This window comes from Pan paniscus, chromosome 1 (assembly GCF_029289425.2).
Source record: "Pan paniscus chromosome 1, NHGRI_mPanPan1-v2.0_pri, whole genome shotgun sequence".
Taxonomy (NCBI): Eukaryota; Metazoa; Chordata; class Mammalia; order Primates; family Hominidae; genus Pan; species Pan paniscus.
The window spans coordinates 21,094,130-21,120,356 of NC_073249.2; the positions used below are offsets into that span (position 1 = coordinate 21,094,130).

The 26,227-nt window shown below is 50.8% G+C and overlaps 1 protein-coding gene and 1 pseudogene across 2 annotated transcripts; one reads left to right on the forward strand and one right to left on the reverse strand.

The window, feature by feature from the left end:
* Window positions 1-249: 249 nt before the first annotated feature.
* BTNL10P (Butyrophilin-like protein 10) lies at window positions 250-3,990 on the forward strand (annotated as a pseudogene). The gene is made up of 4 exons (XR_008622249.1): window positions 250-334; window positions 549-902; window positions 1,871-2,152; window positions 3,751-3,990. The product of XR_008622249.1 is annotated as a Butyrophilin-like protein 10 (transcript).
* A 13,609-nt stretch (window positions 3,991-17,599) lies between these two features.
* On the reverse strand, window positions 17,600-25,754 carry RNF187 (ring finger protein 187). Its single transcript, XM_063595370.1, has 4 exons — window positions 25,657-25,754; window positions 24,685-25,246; window positions 23,540-23,632; window positions 17,600-19,516 (listed from the first exon to the last, which is right to left on the reverse strand). Exons 1-4 carry the CDS (start codon window positions 25,752-25,754, stop codon window positions 19,199-19,201), a joined length of 1,071 nt encoding a protein of 356 aa, XP_063451440.1. The 3' UTR covers window positions 17,600-19,198.
* Between the last annotated feature and the right edge of the window lie 473 nt (window positions 25,755-26,227).

The following is a 26,227-nucleotide window of genomic DNA, read 5'->3' on the forward strand; positions in this document are numbered from 1 at the left end:
TCCCTCCTGGATGTCCTCGTGGAATTCCGCAGACAGACTAGGGTGAGAGGTGTGTTACCCGCAAGGAGATGGGTACAGGAGCACATGAGGCTTGCTGTGTCTCCATTTATAGCATTAATAACTTGTTTGAGAGTGAGAGTGAATGACCTTTTTCTTCTTTTTCTTCCATGGCACTTTTCCTCTGCACCTGTTAGCTTCCTGGCGGTGGCTCCTCTCCCAGTGACAGTGCGTGGCTCCGGCCTGGCAGGAATGGTAGTGACGTGTGATCCAGAGGCCTTCCTGTCCATCTGCTTTGTCACCTTGGTCTTCCCACAGCTCCCACTAGCCAGCATCTGTCAAAACTGAGGGACAGACTCCTGTGCAAGTCAAGGCAGGTGCCCTGGCATAGGTGGGGGTGTGTCCAGCATGGCGGGAAGCAGAAGCATCTCCCAACAGCTCAGGGCTCAATAGGTCCCCAAAGCTTCCAAGAAGAGGGAGGGGCAGGGGGGAAGTGCCCTGGCCTCCCAACACATGGCCTAACCCAGCCCTTTCTGATCTGCCTCCCCCAGGGAAAGTTGACTTTGATGTCACTGGGCCTCATGCCCCTATTCTGGCTATGGCTGGGGGACACGTGGAGTTACAGTGCCAGCTGTTCCCCAATATCAGTGCCGAGGACATGGAGCTGAGGTGGTACAGGTGCCAGCCCTCCCTAGCTGTGCACATGCATGAGAGAGGGATGGACATGGATGGAGAGCAAAAGTGGCAGTACAGAGGAAGGACCACCTTCATGAGTGACCAGGTGGCCAGGGGCAAGGCCATGGTGAGGAGTCACAGGGTCACCACCTTTGACAACGGGACATACTGCTGCCGCTTCAAGGATGGTGTAAAGTTCGGCGAGGCCACTGTGCAGGTGCAGGTGGCAGGTAAGGCTGGTGGCTAGCTGGCTGAAAGTCTACTTCCAGGCATGGCCTTGGGGCCCAGCGTGTTCAGGTGGAGGGCTTTTCAGTAGGGTGAGAGTGCACTCTCCCAGCTGCCGTGCTGGCCTGCACTGCTCTCGGGAAGCACAGCGGTGAAGGCAGAGCCACCTTCCTCATCTTCCTTTCCCTCCTTACACCAGTGGACTGGAAAGTGAAGGGAAAGAGAGAGATGGGGAGAATGAGAGAGACACAGAGAAGAAGAGATAGAATGAGAAAGAAGCAGGGAGAGACAGACAGAGGTGGAAAGAGAGATGGAGAGAAAGACAGAGAGATGAGAGAAAGACAGAGAGAGATGAAGAAAGAATGACAGAATTATAGAGATGGGGAAAGACAGAGATGGAGAGGGAGGGACAGGCAGAGACAGAGAATGAAAGACAGGAGAGACAGAGATGGAGAGAGACAGAGAGAATGAGAAACTGAGAGAAACACAGAGAGAATGAAAGAGACAAAGAGACAGAGTCAGTGACAGAGAGAGGGAGATAGAGACAGAGACAGAGAGACAGTAAAAGAAAATGAGAAAGACAGTAAGCAACAGAGAGTGGGAGGAAGAGAGAGACAGAGAAATAATGGCAGGAGACAGAAAGGCCAAGAGAGAGAAGAGAGTCTTCAGATACGGGAGGTTTCCCAAGTGACTCAGAACTTGTGCTTCGAAACAGACAAGCCTGGGTCCCATCTTGTGCCATGAATTCTACTTCTGCAACACAGGATGCCTATTCAATCTTCCTGGACCTTTTCCACTTTGCTTCCCTTCTTTTGTGTGGGAAATGGGGGAACTCTGTTAGGGATGGTGTGTAACACAGGGTAGGCAGTTTGTGAAATTGCCAAAATACATTGGAAATCCTCAAGATTTTGTTTTTCCTTTAAATAGAAGCAGCCATGGCTGCAAAGATTCAAGCTGCTGTCTCTTCCTTCAGGGCTGGGCACGGAGCCCAGAATCCAGGTGACAGACCAGCAGGATGGAGTCAGGGCGGAGTGCACATCAGCAGCCTGTTTCCCCAAGTCCTGGGTGGAACGGAGAGACTTCAGGGGCCAGGCTAGGCCTGCTGTGACCAATCTATCAGCCTCAGCCACCACCAGGCTCTGGGCTGTGGCATCCAGCTTGACGCTCTGGGACAGGGCTGTGGAGGGTCTCTCCTGCTCCATCTCCAGCCCCCTCCTCCCTGAAAGGAGGAAGGTGGCTGAGAGCCACCTGCCCGGTGAGTCCTCTATTCAGTTCTGTCCTCACAATCACTGAGCACAGGATTCCGTGACCCTGGACACTGGGGACATTAAGAGACAGCTGTGGGGTTTGTGGCAAGCAGGGATGGGTGGCAGGTTCCTGTCCTCACATGGCTGGGGCATCCCGGGAGGTGCACTGTTTGGGTGCTGATTACTGAAGAGGAACAGAGATAAGGGTGCAGGGACCCTGGGGAGAGCCTTGCCTTTGGGGGAACAAGAAATGTACATCCTAATATCAACAGTTTTTAGGGTTTTTTAAAATAGGCTTTATTTTTTAAAGCAGTTTTAGGGTCACAACAAATTTTAGTAGAAAGTCCAGAGAGTTCCCATCTTCCCCGAACCCCCTCACACACCTTCCCCCGGCATAAAAACCCTACACCAGAAGGAACGTCCACCATGTTTGACGAACCTCCGTTGACAATGCCGTCAGCACCCAGAGTGCACAGTTTTCATGAGGGCTCACTCTTGGCATGGTGTCCCATGGTTCTAGATAAATATATAACGCCACATATCTGTCATAGTATCATACAAAATAATGTCACTGCCCTTAATCCTCCGTGCTCCGCTCATTCATTCATCTCCCCTAACTCCTGGCCACCACTGATGTTTTCACTGTCTCCATAGTTTCCAGGTGTTCTGGAATGTCCTGTAGTTGGGACAGTGCCTCTGTAGCCCCTTCACTTTGACTTCCCTCACTTTGTGGTACGCATTTAGGTTTCCTCCATGTCTTTTCATGCCTTGATAACTTGTTTCTTTTGTGAAATGAATAACGTTCCAGGATCTGGATGGACCACTGTTTATTGATCCATTCACCTACTGAAAAATATCTTCGTTGTTTCCAAATTTAGCTTTTCACAAAAACTTTCACTTTTACTTTTCTAAATGATGTCAAACTTACAGAAACTTTGCAAGATTAATAGAGAAGTTGTCTGTGCACCCTTTACTCAGATTCACCATATTTTTACCTTATTGTGATATTTCTTTTTATCACTTCTCCCTTTGTCTATCTACAAATAGATATCTAATATCTACTTCCTATGCATATGTCTAAACCAAACTGTCTTACTCCATTTGTGTGCCTATAACAAAATACCACAGACCAGGTGGCTTAGAAACAAGAGATAGCTATTGCCCACAGTTTTGTAAGCTGGGAAGTCCAAGATCAAGGCGTGGCAGATTTGGTGTCTGGCAAGGGCACTTCCTGGTTCATAGACAGCACCTTCTCACTGTGTCCTCACATGGTGGAAGTGGTGAGGGAGCTCTCTGGGCTCTCCCCTTTATAAGGGCACCATTCCCATCATATCCGTTACAGGGGCTCCACCCTCATGACCTCATCACTTCCCAAAGGCCTCACCTCCCAACATCATCACCGTAGGGGTTGGGATTTCAACCCCTTTGGGGGACACAGACATTCGGTCCATAGACCAGCTGTGCAAATACATACTATTTTGGAAACTATTTCACAGTAATTTGCAAATATTATGTCCCTGGACTACTGAACTCTTTAGCAAGTTTGACCTCAGAACACAGAAACTCTCTTACCCCAGTATTCCTGGCTTCTGGGAATCTTCTCCAGCTACCTTCTCCAGAAGCTCCCAGTTCACGGCATGGAAAGCGGCTCTGCCTCTGATCCTTGTTGCCATGGGACTCGTAATAGCTGGAGGCATCTGCATCTTCTGGAAACGTCAAAGGGAAAAGAACAAAGCATCACTGGAAGAAGAGAGGGAGTGAAGAGAAAAGGAGCAGAGGCGGCCCACCAGCAGCGACAAGGTTGAGCCAAGGCGTGGTGAGCAGGGAGCCCCAACAAGGCACATCCTGCCCCCCCACCCCAAACCCAGGACCCTAACACGAAGCCCTGAGCTGCGGCTTTGTCCATGTGTCCTCAAACACAGTAGGAATGGGGTGGCCAGTGGGGATCCTCACTCTGACATTGCCCAATTATGATCTAGCCAGTGAGACCATCTGTCTCCTAGCAATCCCTCGATTAAGTCTTCACTGGCTGATTTCAGGCAGGCTGGTTGGGCTCTGTCTTGAAAACGGACAGATCTGAGTTTGAACCCCAAGTCTGATGGGTGTGGGCTGAGGGACCTGGTGTGAGCCCTGAGCCACTCTGTCTGCTGGGAGTGCTGATACCATCCTGAAAGACCAACAGAGTAGCATTCAGAGCAGGGCCGCGTCAGGGAGGGTTTACAGTTGCAATCACTGTGATTATTCTCAATATTGACTGTGTCCTTCATTCATTCACTTCACTCACTTCCTCCTCTGTCATTTCAGGAGTTGAGGACTTGTTCCTAGACTTCAGAGCCCTATTTTGAGAGTAGAGATTGTGCTCAGCTGGTTATAAAGACTGCATTATGACAGAGTTGCTTGTGATGGCTTGCAGCTGTCATCCAGCATTTTGGGAGTCTGAGGCGGGAAAATTGCTTGAGGCCAGGAGTTTGAGGACACCCTGGGCAATACAGCAAGACCCCATCTCTACAAAAAAATAAAAATAAAGAAATTAGCCAGGCATGGTGGTGTGTGCCTGTTGTCCCAGCTACTCAGGAGGCTGAGGTGGGAAAATCGCTTGAGCCCAGGAGTTTAAGGCTACAGTGAGCCATAATTGTGCTATTGCACTCCAGCCTGGGTGACAGAGCAAGATCCTGTCAGACAGATGAAAGAAGAAAGAAGGGAAGAAAGAAAGAAAGAAAGAAAGAAAGAAAGAAAGAAAGAAAGAAAGAAAGAAAGAAAGAAAAGAAAGAAAGAGAGAAAAAGAAAAGACGAAATCTCTCAGCATTTGCTTGTCTGTAAAGGATTTTATTTCTCCTTCACTTATGAAGCTTAGTTTGGCTGGATATGAAATTCCGGGTGGAAAATTCTTTTCTTTAAGAATGTTGAATAGTGGCCCCCACTCTCTTCTGGCTTGTAGAGTTTCTGCCGAGAGATCAGCTGTTAGTCTGATGGGCTTCCCTTTGAGGGTAACCCGACCTTTCTCTCTGGCTGCCCTTAACATTTTTTCCTTCATTTCAACTTTGGTGAATCTGACAATTATGTGTCTTGGAGTTGCTGTTCTCGAGGAGTATCTTTGTGGCGTTCTCTGTATTTCCTGAATCTGAATGTTGGCCTGCCTTGCTAGGTTGGGGAAGTTCTCCTGGATAATATCCTGTAGAGTGTTTTCCAACTTGGTTCCATTCTCCCCGTCACTTTCAGGTACACCAATCAGACGTAGATTTGGTCTTTTCACATAGTCCCATATTTCTTGGAGGCTTTGTTCATTTCTTTTTATTCTTTTTTCTCTAAACTTCCCTTCTTGCTTCATTTCATTCATTTCATCTTCCATCACTGATACCCTTTCTTCCAGTTGATGGCATCGGCTCCTGAGGCTTCTGCATTCTTCACTTAGTTCTCGAGCCTTGGCTTTCAGCTCCATCAGCTCTTTTAAGGACTTCTCTGCATTGGTTATTCTAGTTATACATTCATCTAATTTTTTTTCACAGTGTTTAACTTCTTTGCCATTGGTTTGAATTTCCTCCTGTAGCTCGGAGTAGTTTGATCGTCTGGAGCCTTCTTCTCTCACCTCGTCAAAGTCATTCTCTGTCCAGCTTTGTTCCATTGCTGGTGAGAAGCTGCGTTCCTTTGGAGGAGGAGATGCACTTTGCTTTTTGGAGTTTCCAGTTTTTCTGCTCTGTTTTTCCTCCATCTTTGTGGTTTTATCTACTTTTGGTCTTTGATGATGGTGATGTACAGATGGGTTTTTGGTGTGGATGTCCTTTCTGTTTGTTAGTTTTCCTTCCAACAGACAGGACCCTCAGCTGCAGGTCTGTTGGAGTTTGCTAGAGGTCCACTCCAGACCCTGTTTGCCTGGGTGTCAGCAGAGGTGGCTGCAGAACAGCGGTGGCTGTAGAACAGCGGATATTGGTGAACAGCAAGTGTTGCTGCCTGATGGTTCCTCTGGATGTTTTGTCCCAGAGGAGTACCCGGCCGTGTGAGGTGTCAGTCTGCCCCTACTGGGGGGTGCCTCCCAGTTAGGCTACTTGGGGGTCAGGGACCCACTTGAGGAGGCAGTCTGCCAGTTCTCAGATCTCCAGCTGCGTGCTGGGAGAACCACTACTCTCTTCAAAGTTGTCAGACAGGGACATTTAAGTCTGCAGAGGTTACTGCTGTCTTTTTATTTGTCTGTGCCCTGCCCTCAGAGGTGGAGCCTACAGAGGCAGGCAGGCCTCCTTGAGCTGTGGTGGGCTCCACCCAGTTCGAGCTTCCAGGCTGCTTTGTTTACCTAATCAAGCCTGGGCAATGGCAGGCGCCCCTCCCCCAGCCTCGCTGCTGCCTTGCAGTTTGATCTCAGACTGCTGTGCTAGCAATCAGCGAGACTCCGTGGGCGTAGGACCCTCTGAGCCAGGTGCGGGATATAATCTCCTGGTGTGCCGTTTGTTAAGCCCGTTGGAAAAGCACAGTATTAGGGTGGGAGTGACCCGATTTTCCAGGTGCCGTCTGTCACCCCTTTCTTTGACTAGGAAAGGGAACTCCCTGACCGCTTGTGCCTCCTGAGTGAGGCAATCCCTCGCCCTGCTTTGGCTCATGCACGGTGTGCTGCACCCACTGTCCTGCACCCACTGTCTGGCACTCCCTAGTGAGATGAACCTGGTACCTCAGATGGAAATGCAGAAATCACCCGTCTTCTGCGTCGCTCACGCTGGGAGCTGTAGACTGGAGCTGTTCCTATTCGGCCATCTTGGCTCCACCCCCCACCCCAGACTTAAGGAACTCACTGCCTCAGGATGCATAGTGAGTGACCAACCCCAAATCCAGCCTGGATCTCACCCTGTAAGGATGAAATTACAACTGCAGTAATGACCTCTGGAAGGCACATGCAAAGGCCACTGCTCCTTCATTCTAACCTCACAGAAAGCTTGCAGAAGAGCAATAGGGTCCCCTGCACAGATGGAGGGCCTAAGAAGCATTAGACTAGCTCAGGGCCCAACTCTGGGACCCCCAAATCCACCAGTTTCCCCTGCAGTTCCATCTGCAGCCAGCCATTCTGCTAGGTGTAATTCCATGGCTGACACATCTCCATCCTATAGCAGCTTCCCATTCTCTGTGCTCTGGTTGGGATTCTTTTAAGCAGCACTTTCCTTGTGAACTGTATAATGATATGTTCTATGTCTCAATGGAGATCTGTGTGTGCATGTGCATATGTGTACATATGCATACAAAAAAAGTGGACAGCAATTCTTGTTCTATTTTATGCATTCTCAATGGGAATGACATGCCTCCCCAGGGGGTGAGAATTCGTTCTCAGGGGCTAAAGGCATCACAGTGGCTGGCAGCCTCTGAAGGACCTGGCACATAAACAGATACACAGTACCTGTGCTGTGGAAGCTGCAGGGTCGTGGTGACAATGAGGAAAAAAAAGTCTTAAAAGGCTCCTTCTGGGGGGCACAGTGAAATGAAGTTTGAGAAACTCTCTTCTCTCCTCACTTCTTTGCTGTTGTGAGACTAAACTGGAATTAGTGTTTCTCAGTGTGGATTCTAAGAACCTTAGAGCAGGGTCCTGTCCTGCAGATTTCTGGGCCCCAGTGCAGACTTAGAAAGTCAGTTCCATGGAGTGGCAGGAATGTGCATTTTTAATCAGCTCTTCTATCCATTTCCTAGAGCTGCCTAACACAGCACTGCACACTGAGTGGCTCAGACAACAGGCATTTATTTCTTTCCTTGATCTGGAAGTCCAAGATCAAGGTGTAGACAGCATTGGTTCACCCTCAGGCCTCGCTCCATGGCTACCAGATAGTCCTCTCCTCCCAGTGTCCTCACATGGTCCTCCCTCTGGGTGTCTCTGCATCCTAATCTCCTCTTGTTATAAGGATACCAGTCCTACTGGATTAGGGCCCACCCCAATAAACTTACTTAACCTTAATTACTTCTCAAAAGACCCTATCTCCAAATATCATAGTCCTCCTCACCCACAGTTTCAGTTACCCATGGTCCACTGTAGTTATTTTTGTTAAGATATTTTGCAGGACAGAAAGACCATATTCACATAACTTTTATTACAGTATATTATCATAATCATTCTAGTTTATTTACCTTTTTCAAATTTTTATATATTTTTTACACACAACATCTCACTTTGTTGCCCAGGCTGGTCTCTACCTCCTTGGCTCAAGTGATCCTCCTGCCTCAGCCTCCCAAGTAGATGAAACTACAGGCAGGCACCACCACACCCCACTAATTTTATTATTAGTTATTGTTATTAATCTCTTACTGTGCCAAATGTATAAACTTTACCATAGCTATGTATGTATGGAAAAAAGCACAGGCTGTGTAGGATTGGGTACTATCCTCAGTTTCAGGCATCCACTGGGGGTCATGGAATGTATCCCCCAAGGATAAGGGGGGCTTATTAGAGTCACATTCTGAGGTCCTGTGGTTAGAACTTCAACAGATGACTGGGGGGCAGGGGATACAAAATGGAACCCATAACAATTCTCAAAATGCTTTTTCCTCAAACCTGAAAGTGTAAAACCTGCTCTGAGGGGTGGGGAGAAAGACCCCATCACCTGCTAGGATGAGCAGAGCGTGGGGCGATGGAGTCACCCCTCACTGAAGACATTTATGGGGCACCTCCCTATGCATCAGACAGGAAGGAAGGAATTACAGAAACAAAACCTCACAAATATATACAATTATTACGTGTTAATTAAAAATATATGTAAAGCAAAAATAAAATCCAGAGAAAAGGAAGGGGGAGCGTTTGGTGGTGTTGGGGCCAGGAACCTCCCCAGGTAGCCTATGGCATCACACAGTAAAGGGCAACCCCAGTGGCACATGGCCCACCCCGGGAGCCAGGGCTGCAGGTTCCCTCATCCCGAAAGTGCCCGCAGGGAGCCAGCCGCCTCTGTAGCTCCATTCACCTCTACTGCGCTATCTACTGCGGTTAATCCACTTCCTCGGTCCAGCCGCCACCCCCACATTTCTCTTAAGGGCACAGGGGTCCTCCAGTGGGCTTCAGTCCTGACTTTGCAGCCCCTAGCTGTGGGATGCGGGGCTGCTTAATGTCCCTGAGCCTCCATCTCCTCACCTATAACATGGATATATGACGCACATACACACTTCTCAACAGATGGCCTCCAAGAGGATTGAAGTTAAGACACCCCGCAGAGAGGACTAAATGGTAACCCTCCAAAATGACACTTCTGTGAATTTACAAATGTGATCCAATTTGAAAAACAGGACTTCCTGTTTGCAGACTTGATTAGGAATCTTGGATTGAGATAATCCTGGATTTCAGGTGGGCCCTAAATCCAGTCACTGGGGTTACAATCTGAATGTTTGTGTCCCACTCTCCAAATTTATATATTGAAATCTTTACCCCCAAGGTGATGGTATTAGGAGGTGGGGCCTTTGGGAGGTGATTGGGTCATGAAAGTGGAGCCTCACAAATGGGATTAGTTTCCTTATGAGAGGGACCTGTCAATAGGGGAAAATGACGAGACAAGTCTCAATCACCTTAGAAAATGTATTTGCCAAAGTTAAGGATGAGCCTAGGAGACAGGTCTATGCCTTTCTCTAAAGATGATTTTGAGGGCTCAAAATTTACAGGGGAAAGGGCGGGATATAGATTGGACAAACCGCACTCTGGCACAGCCAATGAGGCTCCTGAGCTGCAAAGTCCTTCAGCCCATTGGTGGGTGCAGTATCCACAGCCCTGTGCTTGCCAGACAGCCTCTGCAGCTGTAGATAGCTCTGTGTTCAGTGACCCCACTCTCCTGCAGCAGAACGAGACTTGGGGGCATCCTACCACCAACAGCAATTGGGTGGGCAGTCTATCCACAGGTTTCCAAAAAGGTAAGCCCGGTTCTCAGGAATGGCAATAGCCCGTTGGCCTGCCCCCTCTCTTCTGCACGTTGCATCTTGGAAGAAGTTGCATTTGCATTTAGGAATCAATCGTCAGCAAAATGGGCTCTTCCTGGAGTTCTCTGATCCATGCACACATACACACAACCTAGGGCACCACCATGTGCAAATCCCATGTGCACATCTCTTGTCAAGGGCACCCCATGTGCAGGCCCTTGTAGCAGAACAATTTTTACTCAGTTCAGTTACCACTGAGGCCTCCACCATATTCACCCTTCCACATCCTCAGCAGTGAGGACCTGTCACCACAGCAACCAATGGCTCTGTAACCATCCCATGCCTGTGCCCTCATGGAACCCTGTGGGCATCTCTTTGGCATAACAGCCCAGGGGTGGAACTGATGCAATACATAGTATCCCAGTCCATGTGGACAGCCTGGGCAGCTTAGAAACCACCAAAGTGTGCTGCTCACAGCTCTGGAGGCCGGAAGTCCAAGATCAAGCCACCAGCATATCCAGTGGCTGGTGACGTCAATTCCTGGTTCATAGACAGCACCTTCTCACTGAGTCCTCACATGGTGTAAGAGATGAGGGAGTTCTCTGGGGTCCCTTTTATAAGGGCAGTAATCCCATTCATGAACTCATCACCTCCCAAATGCTCCATGTCATAACACCATCATCTTGAAGGTGAGGATTTCAACGTACTAATGTGGAGGGTGGGACACCTTCAGACCACAGTGTGGGCATGCAAATTGCATAGTCCACAACTGAGCTGTTCCCAAGAAGACCCCCCTGCCCTTGCACTCTGCTGCTGGGAAGTGACCTCAAAGCCCTTGGGATGCCATGCCTGACAGGAGGGTCTTTGTTTGCCTGGTGGCCTTGGGTCACACTGGACAGTCCCATAATGTGGTTTAGGGTAGGTTGGCTGCACTGAAGAGAACACTGTGACATGGGGGCGGGAGTCCCTGAGCCAAGCCCAGCGGCAGCAATGTGATGTGCGGTAGGGGCCCTTTGAGTCCTGCAGTTCGACTTCCTCTGAGGCTGGAGACTAAGACTGGCCATGTGGGAAGTCAGCCATCCCTAGGTGCTGGATGCCAGAAGAGACCCAGGATTCTAAGGCTGGGCAGTGTCCCTGGTTGGCAGAACTCCCCGTGCAGTCACACAGGGTGCCCGGAAGGTAGCACAGCCCAGACTCCACGGGGACAGGACAGTGGAAGCTCTGTTACCTCTCCCGGACTCCCCCATGGGTTTCCTCCCTTGGCTGACTTAAAGTTGTCTCCGTTCCCCATAATAAACTGTAACGGAAAGCGTAGCAGCTTTCAGTGGGTTCTGGGGGCTTTTCTAGTGAGTTATAGAACCGGAGGTGGTTTTGGGAACAACTCACCCGACAGACATGCCGCTGGTGTGAGAAACAAGCCCGGTGTTGGGGACTGGCTCCCCCTAGCGTCTGGTTGGTCTAACTGCCTTTCATATACAGCCTATACCTCATGTTACTGCGCTTCGCATACTGCATTTGTTAAAAATTGAAGGTGGGTGGCAACCATGCGTTGAGCAAGCTGACCTGTGGCATTTTCGCAGCATGTGCTCACTTGGTGTCTGTGTCTCATTTTGGTAACTCCTGCAATATTTCAAGCTTTTTTGTTATTGTTCCTTTTGTTCTGGTGATCTGTGATCAGGGATCTTTCATGTTACCTTTGAAATTCTTTAGGGATGCCAAGAACTGCGTCCATACAAGGCAGCAAACTTAATGGAAAAATGGCATGTACATCCTCACTGCTCGCCAGACCAGCCATTCCCCTGTCTCTCTCTCTCCCCCCAGGCCTCCCTATCCCCTGGCACACAACAATACTGATATTGGGCCAATTAATGACCCTATAATGGTCCCTAAGTGTTGAAGTGAAAGGAAGAGTCACACACCTCTCACTTTAAGGCAAAGGCTAGAGATGATCAATCTTAGTGAGGAAGGCACATCCAAAGGAGAAAGATGCTACTTGTGCCAAAGTCAGCCAAGCTGTGAATGCAAAGGAGAAGTTCTTGAAGGAAACTGAAAGTACTCCAGTGAACACACAAATGATAAAAAAGCGAAACAGTCTTATTGCAGATATGCAGAAAGTGTGCACGGTCTGAATAGAAAATCAAACCAGTCACAACATTTCCTTAATCCAAAGCCTAATCCAGAGCAAGATCCTCTCTTCAATTCTATGAAGGTTGAGAGAAGCGAGGAAGCTGCAGAAGAAAAGCTTGAAGCTGGCGGGGGTTGGTTCATGCGGTTTAAGGAAAGAAGCCATCACTGTAACATAAAAGTGCAAGGTGAAGCAGCAAGAGCTGATGAAGGCGCTGCAGCAAGTTCTCCAGCAGATCCAGCTAAGATCACTGATGAAGGGGGCCACACTAACAACGGATTTTCAATGCACACAAAACAGCCTTCTATTAGAAGCAGATGCCATCCAGAACTCTCATAGCTAGAAAGAAGCCAATGCCTGGCTCCAAAGCTTCAAAGGACAGGGTGACTCTCTTGTTAGGGGCTCATGCAGCTAGCGACTTCAAATTAAAGCCAATGCTCATTCACCAATTACAACAATTCTAAGGCCCTTAGGAATTACATTCAATCTACTCTACCTGTGCTGTATAAATGAAACAACAAAGCCTACATGACAGCACATCTGTTTACTGCATGGTTTACTATTTTAAGTCCATTAAAATATTAAAATAGCCATTAACACAACATTCAAGTCTTATTAACTTTCAAGTTAACTTCCATAATTAACTTTCAAGTCTTATTATTTAAGACATTTCATAAGGCTACAGCTGCCTTAGACAATGATTCCTCTGATGGATCTGGGAGAAAATTTTTAAAAACCTGCTGGAAAGGATTCACCATTCTAGATGCCTTAAGAACATTCATGATTCATGGGAGGAGGTCAAAACAGCAACATGAACAGGAGTTTGGAAGATGTTGATTCCAGCCCTCATGGATGACTCTGAGCGATCCCGGACTTCAGGGGAGGAAGTCATTGCAGATGTGGTGGAAACAGCAAGAGAACGAGAATTGGAAGTGGAGCCTGGAGATGGGACTGAATTGCTGCAGTCTCATGAGAAAACATGAATGGATGACAAGTTGCTTCTTATGGATGAACAAAGGAAGTGTTTTCTTGAGATGGAATCTACTTCTGGTGAAGATGCTGTGCACACGGTTGAAGTGACAACAAAGGATTTAGAATTGACATCAACTTAGTTGATAAAGCAGTGGCAGGGTTTGAGAAGAGTGACTCTAATTTTTAAAGATGTTATGGGGGTAAACTGCTATCAAACAGCAACACATGCTACAGAGAAGTCTTTTGAATGGAAGAGTCAATTGATGTGACAAACTTCATTGTCTTATTTTAAGAAATTGCCACAGCGACCCCAAACTCCAGCAGCCACCACCCTAATTAGTCAGCAGCCACCAACATTGAGGCAAGACCCTCCCCCAGCAAAAAGATGGCAACTCACTGAACACTCAGATGATCATTAGCATTTTTTAGCAACAAAGTATTTTAAAATTAAGGTACATACGTTGGCTTTTTTAGACATAATGCTACTGCATACTTAGTAGACTACATTACAGCCTATAAAAGCATTTTATATGCACTTGGAAACCAAACATTTCATGGGACTTGCTTTATTGCAGTATTTGCTGTATTGCAATGGTTTAGAAGCAAACCCATGGTTTCTCCAAGGTATCCCTTTTAGTTTGACCCCAGACTGCACTCCAAAGCAGCGGCCTTATTCTACATTCCTCACAGCACCTCTGGGCTCACCTAATGTGCCATCATCACTCAGACTTCAACATCACCTAGTGCTGCAGTTCCCACCACCCGCCCGAACCACCCCCGCCCCAACCCACCCCGAGCTAAAGCAGTATCTCATTATGGTTTTAATTATGATTCTCCAGTTACTAAATAGTTTAAGCATCTCCTTATATTTTGCTGCTGTCGACCTCATGAAATAATAGCTACTCAGTTAGGTAATGTAGAAGGTAAAATGGCCCCAAGCATTTTTATCTCCTCTCTTTGGCCACAGAACCTGAAACTGAAAACGACCTTTGGGTCCCAACTATCCACGGCTTTCCCACAAAGCTCTGAAAATAAGAGTTGAGAAAAAAGTATTGAGGTACTGGACAAATACATCAGTGTCTTGAGAATGTGTCCCCTACCTTCCAGCAATCAAACTGTTGCTTCTCTATGCAGTGCCTGGCCTCAGTTTCCTTCCACATGTCACCCACAGCCAGCCTCGGAGATCCTCCTGCCTAGGGCTGCCCTTGACCAGACAGATCTGGTTGCAGCAAAGCCACAGGGACACCAGTGGCTCCTCAGAGCTTGCGTGGTCAAGGGCTGAGGAAGGGCGTCTGTTTCAAGCCATTTCTATAAAACACCCTGTGGGAGCAGACCTGAAGGAGAGGGGCAACCGCCACACAGGTATGGGGGAGAAATGTTCCCTGGAGATCAGAGGCCGAGGCAGGGCCCACCTGGCTTGCTGAAGAACAGAGAGGCCATCATGCTGGGTCTGCAGGGAGCAGGGGGCACAGTGGTGACAAGAGAGGAACAGCTCGGGGTGGATTATGTAGCACTTCCCAGGCCACTGCGAAGCTTTCCCGGAATGAATCTGAGTTGCTGCAGGGCCTTGAGTACAGCGGGGGCAGGCTCTTGCTTAGTTTTTATTTTCATTGTTTTAATAAATTTCATTGTGTATATTTAAGGTATGCAACGTGATGTTACAAAGTACAAACAGAGAGCAAAATGGTCACTACAGGGGAGCAATTAACATTCCCATCACCTCCCAGAGTCAACCACTTTTAGGATTTTGTGGCAAGAGCAGCTGAAGTCTAGTCATTTAGCAGGAACTCCCAAAACAGTGCAATTTTATTACCTACATTCCTCCTGTTGTACATCGGATCACCAGACTGGTTCATCCTACATATTTTAAAGTAGAAACCCATCTACCTGCTGGGTTGAGAATGCATTGTTGGAGCAGCGGGAGGAGATGAGGTCCCCAGGTCTCCTGGGCAGAAGAGGACAGTGCCAGTGGGCCACGGTGGGGGACTGGCGGGGAGCAGGTAAGATGAGGTCAAGGTCTTTGGCTACAGGAAGAGCCTGCAGGATTCCTTTGCAGACCTACTGTGGACTGTTAGAGAAAACAACTCAGAGACAGCTCTGAGATGTCTGAGGACTGCAGGGATTGGGCCCCTGGGCGAGTCTGGGATGGAAGCAGTGGTTGGACCTGGAAGAGGGTTTGGGAGAGAGACCCACGTTGGAGAGGCAAGTGTGAGGTCACCATGGGGGGCTGGATAGGACAGAGAGGCCACACGAGGACGCCAAGTGTCCTTCCACATGAAGAGGGTGGAGTGGAGAGGACACAAGGGAGACGGAGGAGCATCCGCAAGGCCAGAGGAAGCCCTTGTGGAGGGAATGTCCCTACACAAAAATCCATTCAAAATAGACAAGGGCTTAATTGTAAGGCCTGAAACTGTAAAGCCAGTAGAAGAAAACACAGGTGAAAAACTCCATGACACTGGCCTAGGTTTTAGGGTTGTATCACTTCTTGCATATGACCCTAAAAGCACAAGCAACAAAAGAAAAATAAACATACATGATTGCATAGAGCTAAAAAGCTTCTGCACAGCAAAGGAAATCATAAACAGAGTGAAGACAACTCACAAATTGGGATAGAGTATTTGCAAACCATACATTAAGTAGGGGATTAATATCCAAAATATACATGGAACTCAAACTCAATAGCAGGAAAGCAAATAAACGACTAAAAAATGAGCAAAGAACCTGAAGAGACACTTCTCAAAAGAAGACATACCAATGGCCAACAGGTATATAAAAAAATGCTCAACATCATTAATCATCAGGGAAACGTAAACCAAATCACAATGAGATTATCTCACACTTCTTAGAATGACTAATTTCAAAGAAAATAAATGTTGGTGAGTATGTAAATTATTATAGCCATTATGGAGAAGCATATGGAGGTTATTCAAAAACTTAAAAAGAGTACCGTGACCCAGCAATCCTACTGCTAAGTATTTTCCCAAAGGAAACAACATGAATATATGGAAGAGATACCCACACTCCTGTGTTTCTTAAGAGCACTTTTACAACAGCCAAGATATGGAATCAACCTACGTGGTCTAGAAGCAAAGTGATAAAGGGATAAAGTGGATAAATGGCTTAAGAAAATGTGGTGTATACACATCATGGAATACTATTTGGCCATAAAAAAGGAAACCCTGCCATTTGCAACATGGGTGAATTTACAGGACATTTATATTAAGTGAAATAAGCCAGGAACAGGACAAATATCGCATGATCTCACTTATATGTGGAATCAAAATGTTGATTTATAGAATTAGAGAGTAGAACGGTGGTTAGCAGGGGCTGAGTCAAGAGGATTTGGGGAAATTCTAGTCAGAGGGTACAGAGTCCCTACTATACAAGAATAAACTCAAGGTCTATTGCACAGCATGGTGACTTCAGCTGATAACCGTGTACTGTACGCAGTTGGCCCTCTGTATCTGACTGTCCCACGTATGTGCAGAGGGAGGGCTGACTGCAGGGTACTTGAGCATCTGCGGATTTTGGTATCCATGAGGGGGTCCTGGAACCAATCCCCCTTAGGCACAGAGGGATGACTGTATTTGAAATTGCTGAGTGTAGATTTCAAATATTCTCACCACAAAAAAAAACATGAGATGGATACATTAATCTGCTTGTCACTCCACAATGTACATAGATATCAAAACATCACACTGTGCCCCATAAATATATAATTTTCTTAAATAGAAAGAGGTTGTGATTGACAGGGTGGGATGTTGCTGGTCAGCTAGGTTAGGTGAGGATGGTGAAGCCACTGTCGGACCTGGTGATGTGGAGACACTTTGATGTTGTGGGAGACTCTGTGCCATCAGGACCTGTCCGGGCAAGCATCACAGGTGTGCAGGGCAGGGGCAGGGATGCTCAGGGATGACAGCGGACTGCAGCAGGCGGAGACAGTGAGAAAGACAAACTGGAGGTCTCAGGGTCGGGATGTTGTTGGCGTGCTGACAAAGATTCCCTACTTGGCCAAACTCTGGCCAGGCTCTGGAATCTTCTCCTAGGGCCCTCTTTGCCCTTTCTTATGAAATCCAGTTTTAGCAAGAACCCTAATTTGGTTTAACCATAATATCTGACCACCCTCAATGGTACCTGACTGGGTTCCTCTCTGACCATTTGCAGCCAATGTCTGATCGCCCTGCCTGCCTGCAGCAAGGACTCTGTGAGGTGGGTTTAGCCAGAGCCCCCTCAGCCCTGATGTCTCCTCATAGTCATTCCCACCCATGGACCCTATACTGCTCCTCGCTTCTCCAACCCCTGCCCTGCTATGTCGGGGTGGAGCCCCATCTCCCCCCAGGCCCCAAGGAAAGGGTTCCACACCCATCTCAATGGTCCCAATCAAAGTCCTCCTCACCATGCTTTAGCAAGTGTCACGAGGAATTTTCCTTTGACACTGGAGGGTGGCCAGGGCAGGGGGAAGAGGCCAGGTGGACACACGGAGACGAAGCAAACGAGCTGACACAAACCCACTTTATTCAGCATTGAGCCAGCCCACGCGCTGGGCAGGTCAAACTCACAGACATCGCACCAAGGGCCGGGGACTCGGATGGGCTGAAAGGCTTCATCTGGAAATGGGCACCGCTCACGAGCCCAGCTATCCCCAAATCTCAACATCTGTCTGCATCTATGTCCCCGACTTTGCAATCCTGTCCCCAGTGCTGAGTTTCTGTCGACTAATTTATCTACACACAAGGATGCTGCAGGCAACTGAGCTACTGCTACAAGCTTTGCAAAATTCAACTACTAAAGGAAATGGAAGGAGGGAAAGAGCTAGAGAGAACAGCAAGATGAGACACCATGGCAGGGCCTGGAGATGCTAAATGGGGTTAGCCACCTGCCAGCCCCCTCACCCAGGGAAACAGAGAAAGAGGCTTCCTTCTGCGGAGGCAGGTGGAGCACAGGGAGGGCTCCTGGGAGGCACAGGAGTGGGGTGGGGGCCAGGAAGGGGGAGGTGGACAGAGCGACTTGGATAAGGCTGGGCCGGGCCCACGCCCACCTCAAGAGGGGGGCCGCCTCCTCAGGAGGCATCAAGGTGCAATCCAGTCTTCCTTTCTCTCCCTGAAGACCTGAGTTCCAGCCTTCACAGAGCCTCATGGGCATTCTTCTTTCTGGATGCTAACCCCAAATCCGACACTCAATGGTGCACCTCAGGTACCTGCCAAGGATCTGTGGGCCGGCATGGAAGGTGCAGGGTCTGGGTCCCTAGATGATGAGGTGAGGGGCAGATGGGTGACCAGGGAAGGGCATGACCCAGAGCTGCCGGGACTCATGGAGGATGGGCTGTGGCTAGGACTTCAGGAAGGGACGGGCACAGGTGGGAAGGGTCCTCAGGTCCAGCCTCTACCGGGAGGTGTTTGCAGCCCCCAAAACACGCCTCGGGGTAAAGGATAAATGGACATTGTTGAAACACGCAACTATGTAGATGGACCCAAGGCCAGGCGCCTGCCACGCTTCCCTGGCAGCCACACGCTGACACTTCCCATGGAGATGAGGATCCATCCTCCTGCCTCCAGCTCTGGGACTGCCGCGGGTTGGCGCCATCACTGCATGGGAGGGGAGAGGGAAAGACAGAGAGACAAAAAGAGAAAGAGACACACAGAGTCAGAGACAGAGGCAAAAGGAGAGAGCAAAAGAGAGAGCGCACATGAGACAGCGCATGAGGTACTGTCCTGAGCACAACAAACCCAGGGCCTGGCCCAGACTTCCGTCTCCCCAGGGCCAAAGCCTTGTCACCTATGGCTGGCACGGGCAACTGAACCGTTCAGGGCCATCTGGGTTGCTGCAGGGTCTGGGGTTCAGGCCAGGCCCTGGGCAGAGGCAGAAGAAAAGCCCTGAGGTTGGGTTTCTTGGCTGCTTCTGCCTTCAGGACCCCAGGGCGAGGCAGGAGCCTTCCATGCTCGGGCACTCGGGATGCCAAGTGCCCTCCTTTGTGAAGGTCAGGGACACCTCAGACCCTCCTCAACTTAAAACCCCTTCCCATCACCTTCCCTGACCACCCACCCATTCCCGAAATTCAGCCCTGCAAGGCCACGGCAGTGGGAGTCAGGCTGGGCTTTTAAGCCTTGACTTCGGGCAATGGTCCCCCAATGGCTCGGTGCTGCCTGCGTCCACCCTGGCCCGATGGTGGGCAGACCCAGCGGGGCTCCCGCACCTGCAGCAGCATGCTGAGGCCCAGGTTGCGATGCTTCTTCTCCAGCTCCGAGACCGCCTGCAGCAGTGACCTGAACCGCTCAGTGGGGTCAGCCAGCTCATCCTCAGGGAGCCCCTCCTCCTTCTCAGCCTCCTGCAGGAAATGCTCCTCCTCCTCCACAAAGAAGGCCCGCAGCTTCTTGTAGTCGGTCAGTGCCTTCTTCCTACGGTCCATCACGTGTCCCTGCAAACGGGTGGCAGGAAAAGACCTGTGTCCTCACCCACCCTCCCCAGGGGAAGGGGAACCTGTTTGCTCTTGAAGGAGTTAAGAACATGCCACTCCAAAACATGCTGCTCAGGCACATCGACTATTAGGCCAGGCACAGTGGCTCACGCTTGTAATCCCAGCACTCCAGGAGGCCAAGGTGGGCGGATCATGAGGTCAGGAGTTCAAGACCAGCCTGACCAACATGGTGAAACCCTGTCTCTACTAAAAATACAAAAATGAGCCAGGCGTGGTGGCACGCCTGTAATCCCAGCTAATCGGGAGGCTGAGGCAGGTGAATCACTTGAATCCGGGAGGCGGAGGTTGCAGTGAGCCCGAGTTCATGCTACTGCACTGCAGCCTGGGCGACAGAGCGAGACTCCATCTCAAAAAAAAAAAAAAAAAAAAAAAAAAAAAAAGCCAGGCACGGGGGCTCACGCCTATAATCCCAGCACTTTGGGAGGCTGAGGCAGGCAGAACATGAGGTCCGGAGATTAAGACCATCCTGGCCAACCTGCTGAAACCCCGTCTCTACTACAAATACAAAAATTAGCTGGGCGTGGTGGCGCACGCCTGTAGTCCCAGCTACTTGGGAGGCTGAGGCAGGAGAATCGCTTGAACCTGGGAGGCAGAGGTTGCAGTGAGCCAAAAAAAAACAAAAAACAAAAAAAAAACAATAACAGAAGAGGCCAGGCACGGTGCCTCATGCCTGTAATCACAGTACTTTGGGAGGCTGAGGTGGGAGGATTGCTTGAGCCCAGGAGTTCGAGACTAGCCTGGGCAACAGTGAAAACCTGTCTCTACTAAAAATCAAAAACATTAGCCAGGCATAGTGGTGCACACCTATGGTCCCAACAACTCGGGAGGCTGAGGTAAGACGATCGCTTGAGCCCAGGAGTTTGAGGCTGCAGTGAGCTATAATCATACCACTGCACTCCAGCCTGGGCCAACAGAGCAAGGCCTTTTTTTAAAAAAAAATCAAAAAACAGTGCAAGATCACCCTGAGCTCCATTCTGCTTCTTAAAAGCAAATGAAATTCCCAAGTGAAAGACGCCCTCCCCATATCAAATAAAATGATTTTATCATCAAGGACGACAGGAAGTCAAGGCCGACAGAATTTGGTACAGACCTTGTGAAAACAACTCTTTCAAGCGTCCCCACATCATGTAGTTGCTTTTTTACAAGTGGCTAGTCTTTGTCCAAGTCAGTATATAAGTGATTTAATTTTGCCACTTTGAGTCTTCATTATAAGGGAGCCTGTGCTGTATAAAACTTATGTTAAATTAATATGCCTGGCTGGACACGGTGGCTCACACCTGTAATCCCAGCACTTTGGGAGGCCGAGGTGGTTGGATCACTTGAGGCCAGGAGTTCAAGACCAGCCTGGCCAACATGGTGAAATCCCATCTCCACTAAAAATACAAGATTAGCCAGGCGTGGTGGTGCACACCTGTAGTCACAGTTACTCGGGAGGCTGAGGCAGGAGAACCACTTGAACCAAGGAGGTAGAGGATGCAGTGAGGCAAGATCACGCCACTGCACTCCAGCCTGGGCAACAGAGCAAGACTCCATCTCAAAAAAAAAAAAAAAATCCTACGTTTTTTCTCCCATTAACCCATCTCCCTTTATTTATTTATTTATTTATTTTTTTGAGATAGGGCCTCACTCTGTCACCCAGGTTGGAGTGCAGTGGTGCCATCACAGTTCACTGCAGCCTCAACCTCTTGGGCTTAAGTGATCCTCCCACCTCAGCCTCCCAAGTAGCTGGGACCACAGATGCAACACCACACCTGGCTAATTTCTTAATTTTTGTACAGATGGTGGTCTCACTATGTTACCCAGGCTGGTCTCGAACTCCTAGCCTCAAGCAATCCTCCTACACCTCAGCCTCCCAAGTTGCTGGGATTACAGGCATGAACCACTGCACCTGACCCTGTTAGTTTAGCTTATGTCAGTTTAATTCTCCCGCCCAGCCTGGGGCCCTAAAAGGGGAGAAATAGAGTTCTTTCTCCCCTACGTTGCAGTGCTCAGCTGCACATGAAGACTGGCCCTCTCCCATCTCCCATGGCCAAGGGGACAGTAAATCCTTGAGTGGCCCTGCTAGGTCTAGAGCCTGTCAGGCACGTGACTGTCAGGGCAGGACACACACCCATCTTGCCAGCAACTGTCCCTGCTGTGCCCACACCAGAACTCCAATGGCTGAAAACCATCCCATCAGCCTTCAACAAATAGCATTCACACTTGCCACTCTTCAGCTGGTTTTCAGCCAACTCCTAACCTTGCAAACAGGAGAGCAGAGCAGGATGCTACTCTGATTTTACTCAGTCATGGATGGCTTCCACCTGGCCCTGGGCCACACAGGGCAGGTGACAGCCATAGTCATGAGAGGCCAAGGCTTTTGTTGCTGAGAATGCAAATGACAGCTGGGTGTCTGCTGGCTGGCTGATGCGACACGCTGCAAACTCCTTCCTTTGGATTTAGGTGGCTTCTCTCATCCCAGCATCTAAGCCACCAACCCCCAAAACAGGACAGATTGAAAGCTCCAACCTGCTAAAATCTGTGGGCAAAACAATTCCCTTGGGGTAACACAGGGTTACTGAAAACTTGGAGGTCCCCAAAGCCTTCCAGCCTCACTTGCACTGGGCAGTGTTGACCGCTCACAAGGCAAGGAGAAGTTCAGAGCAGCCCCAAGGGCAGTGTGGAGTGCCAGGGGTCTGACTGGCATCAGGGACCCCATGTGTAACCCGTCACTGTCTGAGGGAAGCCTGCACCTCAGGCCTGTGGATAGCAGGCAAGGGCTTGGCAGCACCAGGAGCACAGAGCCCACCTCAGCCTCAAGCTGGGGTAAAAACGTGGGCCTCAGCCTCGAGGTGCAGCCAGTTACCCAAGAGCTGCTGCACCTGTGAAAAGCACTCTGTCTTTCAGGTTAAAAGGAGGAGGAAGGAATTTATGAAACGCAGAAAAAATGGCACACAGGTTTTTACTACACGAGGAAAAAGTCACCAAATAGAGTTTAAACGACTAAAGAGCTTTACTGGTGAGTAACCTAAAAGAATCTAGTGGGATGTCCCCTTGGGATATAATACTGTGGAAGGCACCCAAGGAAAGTAACGCTGCTGTGGTCTGAATGTCTGTGTCCTCCCCAAATCCCCATGCTGAAATCCTCATCCCTCAGGTGATGGCGTTAGGAGGCAGGACCTTTGGGAGGTGATGAGGTTGTGAGGGTGGAACTCTCAAGAACGGAATCAATGTCCTTACACAAAGGACCCCAGAGACACCCTCACTTCTTCCACCATGTGAGGACACAGTGAGAAGGCACCATCTATGAACCAGGAAGCGCCCTCACCAGACAGGGAATCTGCCAGTTCCTTGATCTTGGACTTCTAGCCTCTAAAAAATAATGAGCAACTCTCAGATCAGAACAAGAGGACCACAGAAAATTACAGATGTGTTCTAAAAAAGAAAACAAAATTAGCACTTTGGGAGGCCAAGGCAGGAGAACCGCTTAAGGTCAGGAGTTTGAGACCAGCCTGGGCAACACAGCAAGACCCCCACCTCTAGAAAAGCGTTTTAAAATTAACCAGGTGTGGTAGCACATGCCTATAGTCCCAGAGGCTGAGGTGGGAGGATCGCCTGAGGCCAGTTCGAGCTGCAGTGAGCTACAATCATGCCATTGCACTTCAGCCTGGGTAATGAAGTGAGACTCTGTCTCTTGGGAAAAAAAAAAAAAAAAAAAAAGAAGTAAGTCTGATGCTGCCATCACCTACAGGTAAAATGTGAGGAGAAAAAGAGGCTTCCACTGGCTTTGGCTAGATTCTATTTGAGAAATACAAACACATCCTAAAAAAATACCCTGAAGCTCACCAAAGTCCAGAGGCCCCTCCTCCAACCAACCAGCTGAGCAGTTCAGAGGCCTGGCCCACTTGGCCTGGTGGTCCCTTTGTCTAGAGCCCTGAGCCCACAGTCCCCTCATTCCAGGCTGCCCCAGGTCCCCCCACTTGCCTTCCACACTGCAGCTGCTGACTCTGCCTGGCCATGCAGGTCCCGGGCGTCATTCAAGTCCTTTCTCATGATTTCCACAGACCCCTTGTTCTCCTGGAAAGAAAAGGTCACCAGGGGTGGGCAGAAGCTCTGGGTCCCCCAACCCAGCCCAGTACTGAGGGACATCACCCCAGCTGACTGCACAGTCTGACCATCCCAGAGATAACCTCGAAGCCCTGTTGTCTAGGGCAGCGTTCAGTCAAAAGGTTTCTTGGGCTTCACACCTATTCAGAAGGATCTGAGTGCTGGGGCTAAGGGGACTGTCTAGGTGGGTTTAGGAGTTCTGTGTCTGTAAGTGGCCCTGTTCAGTGTGAGTTCGGCCTGTACCAAAGGTCTGCACAGCCTGCCCTACACCCTGCCCTGCCTGAGCCGGATGGGGGTCGCTCTGCCTGGTGGCAGGACCCCCAATGCAGGAGGAGCACCCAGGGACACAGTCTGGCTGGCTTCCCCTCCCCTGTATTCAAGAGCAGGACCCCAGGCTGGCTGTTGTCTCCTATTCTGTGTCCCACAACCAACCCGCCATGGGCAAGGCTCCAGACTCCCGGACCCGCTGCTGCCAGACTCTCAGAGCGGGTTTCTGAAAGATGGGAGAGGGGACAGGGGGTGCAGGCGAGGGCTGGGTGGCCCGGGGAGCAGACGAGAAGATGGGCCAGGCCTGTGGACACAGTGGAATACAGAGGGGCAAGAGGCGTGATGTCTCCCCCAAGGGAAGAGTGAGTGGAGGAGTCAATCTGTAGGAACTAGAGGGGGTCTATGAGGGCGAGACAGGGCACAGCTAGTGATGGGACCACAAAGATGGGCGCTGGTGGGGGAAGGACTTCGTAGAAGGTAGGGGGTGGGGAGATAAGGCACCGCCCAGCAGGGGACACCAAGACGGGGACGGGGACCAGACTCCGAAGAGACGCAGGAAATATGGGGAGGCAAGCCGCAGGAGGGAGGGGCCCAGCACACGCTGGAGCGGGGACCCGTGGCGGTGAGGGGAGGGGGACAATCCGGGGACAGGAACAGTGGAGACGGGAAGGGCCCAGGGCTCAGGGGGACCGGGGCGGGGGCGGAGAGGCGCAGGGCACCGTCCGGGGTGGGGCACGGGACCCCGCGGCGCGCACCTTGCCGCGCAGCGCCTTCCTCCAGCGCGGTTCCCACTCGGGCGGCTCGGGGCCCGCAGCCATACGGCAGGCGGCGCAGAGCGGGCCGGCGTCGGCGCGGCACAGCAGCTGCAGCGCGGCCTCGCTGGCCGGGCCGTCGCGCGCGGGCGCCGCGGCCGCCTCCTCGAGCGCCAGAAGGCGGCGGCTGAGCGGGGGCCTGCCAGGCTCCACGGCGCGCTGCCAGCAGTCGTCGGCGCACTCGGGGCACGGGAAGGGCCCGTCCTCCTCGGCCCAGAAGCGCACCACGCACGCCCGACAGAAGCGGTGGCCGCAGTCGGCGCGCACCGGTTCCCGGGGCGCGCGCTGGCACAGGGCGCAGGCGGCCTCGGCGGGGCCCGCAGGGAGCGCCAGGGCTGCGGGCGGCGGGGCCGGCAAGGGCGCAGGAGCGGCTGGGGAGGGCCGGAGACCTAGACGGCCGGCGACCGGACGGAGACCAGCAACCGGACGGCGACGCCAACGCCGGGGACGCGCACGGGGCGGGGTCGGGGACGCGCACGGGGCGGGGTCCGAACCGCGGAGCGCTCTGCCGACGAGATCCTGGCAGCGGTGTGCTGCAGCCGGAGGTCCTGGCCGCGCTGCGCTCCACAGACAAGATCCTGGCAGCAGTGTACTGCATCCTTAGGTCCTGGCCGCGGTGGGCTTCTCCGCCTGGATCCTAGCGGCGGTGCGCTCCTCCGCCTTGATTTTGGCAACTATGCTCTCCACCTGCAAGGTCCTGGCAGCGGCGCACGTCACCCCGCAAGTCCTGGCAGCTGCGCGCTTCACTCTTCTGCCTGCGGAGTGGCCCAAGTCGTATCCTGAAATCTTACTGGGACTGTCCCTTCCTACATCAGTAACTCCTGCGAAAGAGGGAAACAAAGTTTTATTTTTACTTGAAGGTTCCATTTTTAAAATGTTGTTTTTGTAAGCTGCTAGGATCTGAGCTGCGCGTACCCCCGCGGTAGCTCGCCCGCGTGGGCTGGGGACGGGGCGGGAAATGGCCTGCGTGGGCCTCCTCCGCTGCTCTCATCCTGCACGGACCCGCCCTGCATGGGCACGCCCTGCGTGCACGGGCCTGCCCGCGTGGACGTGCCCTGCGTGCACCCTTCCTTCAGGGACCCGCCCTTGAACAGCCCTCCGGACGTGGACACTCGTATACGCCCACCCTGCGTCGGATCTCCCTGCGTGGACCCATCCCGCTGAGCCTCTTCTCGCGCAGCCTCCCTCTGGCCCCCTGGGAAGCTACCCTGGTTGTCCGCTGTCTCCTGGCTGGGGGGAGCTCTCATTGATTCTGTGATGATGCATAACAGAAGAGCATTTGTTAGCTTTTCTTTTCTTTTCTTTCTTTTTTGAGACAGCCTCGCTCTGTTGCCAGGCTTGAGTGCAGTGGCGCGATCTCGGCTCACTGCAACCTCCGCGTCCCAGGTTCAAGCGATTCTCCTGCCTCAGCCTCCCGAGTAGCCGGTATTGCAGGTGCCTGCCACGACGCCCGGCTAATTTTTGTATTTTTAGTACAGACGGGGTT